This window comes from Eptatretus burgeri, chromosome 22, assembly GCF_056783735.1.
Source record: "Eptatretus burgeri isolate ZD-2024b chromosome 22, Ebu_testis_v1, whole genome shotgun sequence".
Taxonomy (NCBI): domain Eukaryota; kingdom Metazoa; phylum Chordata; class Myxini; order Myxiniformes; family Myxinidae; genus Eptatretus; species Eptatretus burgeri.
In genome coordinates, this window is record NC_140982.1 from 736986 (window position 1) to 742985 (window position 6000).

Here is a 6000-nt window from a genome sequence, read left to right on the forward strand (position 1 = left end):
CAAGCCCTGGGTGTACAAGTTCGTAAAGGAATAATTGATAGGTCACATGGCTTGACAGCCATATTGGATTGAAGAATAATGTAAAATAATGTTTTCTCTTGAACCGCTAAATCAACCGAATGTCGCCCACATTGAATGAACCTGACACTGATGATATCCCACAATTCCTTGCAGTAAACACATGATGACCTAATTGGTTATGGCAGTTCCTTTTTCTTTGCAGAGAAACAAATGAAAAACGTTTCGTTCACCAACTCTGCACAGTTCTTCAACGAAGAAGATCATTTCAATCATCATTCCAGTCTCGTGGAGAACAACAAACGAACTCACACTGGGGAGAAACCGTACAAGTGTTCAGTGTGTTCGAAGGATTTTAGTCAATCATCAACCTTGAATAACCACAAACGAACTCACACTGGGGAGAAACCGTACACGTGTTCAGTGTGTTCGAAGAATTTTAGTCATTCATCAACCTTTAATAGACACAAACGAACTCACACTGGGGAGAAACTATTCGAGTGTTCAGTGTGTTCGAAGGATTTTAGTCGATTCTCAACCTTGAATATCCACAAACGAACTCACACTGGGGAGAAACCGTACACGTGTTCAGTGTGTTCGAAGAATTTTAGTCATTCATCAACCTTTAATAGACACAAACGAACTCACACTGGTGAGAAACCGTACACGTGTTCATTGTGTTCGAAGAATTTTAGTCATTCATCAACCTTTAATAGACACAAACGAACTCACACTGGGGAGAAACTATTCGAGTGTTCAGTGTGTTCGAAGGATTTTAGTCGGTTATCAACCTTGAATATCCACAAACGAACTCACACTGGGGAGAAACCGTACACGTGTTCAGTGTGTTCGAAGAATTTTAGTCATTCATCAACCTTTAATAGACACAAACGAACTCACACTGGGGAGAAACTATTCGAGTGTTCAGTGTGTTTGAAGGATTTTAGTCGATTATCAAACTTGAATGACCATAAACGAACTCACACTGGGGACAAACCGTGCAGGTGTTCTGTGTGTTCGAAGGATTTTAGTCATTTATCAACCTTGAAATACCACAAAGGAACTCACACTGGGGAGAAACCTTACACGTGTTCTGTGTGTTTTAAGGATTTTAGTCATTCATCACACTTGAATAGACACAAACGAATTCACAATGGGGAAAAACCGTACTCGTGTTCTGTGTGTTCCAAGGATTTTAATGAATTATCAACCTTGAATAGACATAAACGAACTCACACTGGGGCGAAGCCGTAAAGTGTTCTGTGTTTTGTAAGTTTTTTTTCATGAGTTGTCATCCTTGAATCAACACAAACAAACTCACACTGGTGCGAACAGTTTTGTTGTGGATACCCCCGCCCCCCCTTTGTGAGTGATTCCGAGCGATGTTTAGTTATTAAGCAAACTAGTGAGGAGAAAACGAGCAGGCAGAAACACAACCCTGGCATATACCTTCTTGGAATGACTCCTCTGAGTGTCATCGTTAACCCCTATCAAGCAGCCGAGTTCCTATGGTCTCTTGGGAAAGCAAAATAGCTGACTGCAACAAAAATATGCCGCCTCCTCTCCTCTGTCTCCCCACCCCCCCCGCCCCCCGCTTTCCTGTGTCCTTGATCTGTCCCCCCTATATTTCCACAGGAAGCTCAAGGTCCACCAAAAACCCTCTACTGGTGAAACTGCCAAAATCACGTATCACTGTTCACATTCACTCTTTCATTCCACTTTTTCCTGCCTTTGGAACAAACTCCCAACACTGTCTTCAATCCCACTCCTCCCTCCAGGCCTTTAAAACAGCTGTTCACCACCATGATATGTCTTCCCCCAACCAAAATCTTGATTTTTACTACCCCCGTTAATCCACCCCAAACCTACTTCCTTCAAATTCCCTGCTTTCCTTCCTGAAAGTCCCTGTGGTACCATCATGTTTACCCCGTGTACCCCCGCCCAATCCCTCTCCCTTCCTCGGATCTCCTGTTGTCTTTGTTCCCCACTATTTTGTGCTTCCCTCTGCTGAAACATTTTATCATGATGGGTTTGGGGGTGATAAAATAAATAAATTGATGATGATTAAAACTTGGTATTAAAATGAAAATGTTAAACCTGAAGTAAAATGTACTCAAATATGATATGATTCTTTTTAAATATGTATCGATTTGGAATAAACATAATTATATTTCTCCTCTGTATGGAAAGATGTGGAATTAAATGTGGAAACAGATTGAACTTTGCCAGTAAGATGAATATTAGGAAGAACTGCCTATAATTTTAAAAGCTATCTGAAGGAATTTTTAAAACAGACACAAACAAGTTGGAATGTGGATTTGAGAAGGTGTCCAGATGGATTCACGAAGCTCTGGTCGCTTCAAGATAATATATCTTCCTAGTTTTGGGAGAAACAGCCTGATTTTAACCTACATAAGATGGAAACTTGTTTTAATGGCCATTAGAGTTGGCGTTTGACGTCATTCTAGCATTCTGTGCGATTAATATGTCTGGGTTTGAGTGTGTGTTCCAACCATTGAAGTAGGAGCTGTCAAAGCAGACTGAAGATAAGGTTCACCTGGAAATTGTCAAGACCGGGCGAACTGGCGTCAGTGTCAGAAAATTATAAAAACTGTGTCTTGCTGGAAACTATATATAGACGAAGATTCTCCGGTGATGTTGAGAGATCTGGAGTGAATTTGTCTGTCCAGAATCTCCTGTGCTCGCACATATAATCTGTTTGTTCAATAAATGTTTTTTAAATTGTACTGACGTTGTGTATTTGTATCTACACCTCTCCCACCCCTCTTGTTTCCTGCCTTGTTATATTGTTGTGGTGCCGGGTTCGGTGGCGAGGACGACCGCTGGATGGAGCAGTTGGGCCGTCTCCCACCGAACACCGGAATTGAAGGTCGTAACCTTCGGATAACTCCGAAGGTCACGGGTCCCTTAGTGGACCGTGGACGCCAATATTTAGACGGCGTGGGGAAGGGTTAATTGTCTCATTCCGATTTACCTAAGTACCCACGCCGTCTAACGACCGGGGAAGCCACACCCTCGGCCGACTTTGTCCGAACCGAGCCGCTGTTCCGACTCGGATCCGGCGTAACCGAGCTGGGATTACCAAAGCCTGTCCGACCAAATGAACAATTTACGGCACAAACGGCCTCCCTATTTCTCAAGCCCGAATCATGCGAGGCCAATGAAAGAAAACACGGACAACGAACTGGAACATTTAACAGGGGTTTATTTACAATAATCGGGAAGGGAGACACAGAGCAGACTTAATCACGAATATGCAGGAAAATGTACAATGGAATCACTTAAACAGTTCTACTTACAGACTGGGCCCTCAGACACACACACACATCCAAAAGAAATGGACCCCACCGGGTCTTTATTCGGTCCTCCAGCCGAGGAGGATAGTTCAGCTGTGGGGACGGAGTCTGGCCGGGTACCTGGCCGCCTCGTGCGGTATCACTGACTCCAACCCACCACGGTGGGATTCGAACCCACGACCCGGAATCCAACGAGCCCACGATCCTGGCTGCCACGAATGACGGTCGACGGCACGAGCGCCGCAGAACACCTCCGCCACGACCACTACCACCACGAGCACCACCACCACGAGCACTAACACGACCACGAAGGTAACCCAAAAAATACCAGGACCAAGACCAGACACACAACGACAACTGCAGACGACGACTGCAGACCAAAGAGCAAAGAGAGCCCCGACCCCCGACACGACAACCTTTCTTATCCTACCCCCCCCCTCGCGTGGGTCGAGGGATCCACTCTGAGGTAAGTCGCCTCTGGATTGGTTGGGCTTCGTGGAAAATCGCTGTCTGATGTAACCTCATCCTCATTGGGCAAGGGACATGCCCTTGCCTTTCCGGGCGGGGTCTCGATCTGGAGCGATGGAAGCTCCGCCTATGTCTGCAGCCAGAACATGTGTGTAATGACATCGCATGCGAGTGAGGAAGGCCGATGGTGGCAAGAGCGAAGGGGGGTGTTGTTGTTGTATATTAATTCTAACTAAAAAATAACTCGCAGCACATGCACTCAATCACCCATGAAACATAGGGACGGGATCCCAACAATAAACACATACTTATCGAAATAACAACTGCGGAGACTGGCTGTTGTGTGCAAATGGCTGCCAGATTCCTAACACTACACCCCCCCCCCCTTTTTATAGACTTTTCATGTGCCGTGCAGGTGTAGGTTTTTCACCTCGTACATTTTACCCACGGATCCCTGAGTGCGATATTCGAATACATGTCCCAAAAATAAATAACCAAGTGCGCTGCGTAACTAAACTATCAGACTCACTCAGACAACTTAAATCAGATTGCCGGCGCAAACACAAACAGGCGGGTTGCAAAAATTATTTACATTTTTAACTATTTACACTAACCATGGCCCAGGACCTGTGATCTGTGGGGAAAAAGGCACAGCAAAGTCAACAGTTAGTGTGGGTGAGTGGCCAGCAGCTGGATGGTCAGACGTCTTCAGGGCCTGCTCAAAACGTCCCTCTTTTTGTTTCACTGAACCTTCTTTTTTCATTTCAGTCTTCAGCTGCTGGAGGCAACTCACCCTCACATGGCAAGCCATGCGCCGTCCCACAGGCCATTTGAACTGGCCTTTATGCTAGAATAACAAAGAGGTTGCCGGGCTGTACAATGCAGTCCCTGGCACATGTGAACTAAATGGAAAAACAAACGATGCACGGGCTGCGCAATGCACTCCTCGTGGTGTGGCTGCCTGCAGGGCAGTCTTTGCAAACACACTGGCTGGGATGGTCCTGGCGCACATGGATGGTTGGTGGCATGGGGGTCATGCAACAAGGGCAAGGCAGGAATGGGGTCAAGGCAAAGGCAGGCAAACAAGGTAAGGCAAAGTATGGCGAGGCAAATGCGGACCAGCAGATGCAGCACAAACAGGCCGGCATATGAAGCTGGCCGGCCTCTGGTCTGGTCCGTGAGGTTCTGGAGGGAGTGCGGTGGTGCCGGCCGCTCCGAAAATGGGCTCGGACCTACCCTACTGTCTCTCCCAACCTATTGCCTTTGCCTGTCTTTGTACATACCCACTCACTTAGTTTGCAACAACAACATTTAGATTTCCCCTCCTCCCCTTTTTTTTTCTTTTTTTTGTAATTCCAAATGTCCCTCACCCTCCTACTGTCCTTTTCCGGCGAACCTATCCTACCTACCTACTCCCAACCCCGAAGATCCTTCCTGAGGGGAATAAGGAAGAGACAGGTGGATCTGTCTCGAGGCCCAATGGAGCCTCAGAACAACCTCCACAGATTTCACCAATCTCCCATGGTGAGTCCAGCGGCCTAGGGGCAGCGAAGGGATGGATGGTGCAAAGGGGTACACGTTTCCTACCTTTCCTAGCATTTATTGAACGTTAGACTATCCGCCCGGGGTTTTTCAACACGCCTATCTCTTCAAACTATTGGTTTGAGAAACCATGATTCCTGTCGCCTGTGCTGGTGTTTGTTATAAATTTGGGCCTGCGCTCAAATTTTCTCTCATGCCCTTGCACAATTTCGTGGCTGGGCAGCGTGGCTCAATTGGGAGGGATTCCCATCTGCCGAACTCAAACTACGGCACTCCCGGGCAGCTGAGGCTGTCTCCGAGCCGACCGACTGTGTATGAACACGGGGAGTGCCCTTCCTGTGTACTCCCCCGTACATGCCCACGTGGCATTTTGGTGACCCGGGTCCCTTTCTGAGAGTCGCTCGTGCGCATTTCACTATCCCGGTCGCTTGGACCCATGGCCTACTCTGGTCGACTTCTCCATGCCCGGGGTGCCCTCCACTCAGTACTCACCTTTCCACAGCCACGCTCCCAGCCGGTCAATGGACTCCTGCACCCTTCAAAAAGGTTTCGTGCCTCCTTTCAACACCAACAACAAAACGACATCCGATTGGTTAATTTAACTAACCCACTAACAAGCATTACACTGACCCCGGGTTCCCTTGGGTGGGATTCA

General features: G+C 47.2%; 1 protein-coding gene across 1 annotated transcript in view; it reads left to right on the forward strand.

Moving 5' to 3' along the window:
• LOC147008011 (uncharacterized) overlaps positions 1–6000 on the forward strand; it is a 75850-nt gene that overhangs the window by 56412 nt on the left and 13438 nt on the right. Inside the window, 1 exon segment of the mRNA XM_085865967.1 lies at positions 224–1268. Coding sequence (XP_085722093.1) covers positions 224–1268 — 1045 coding nt within the window.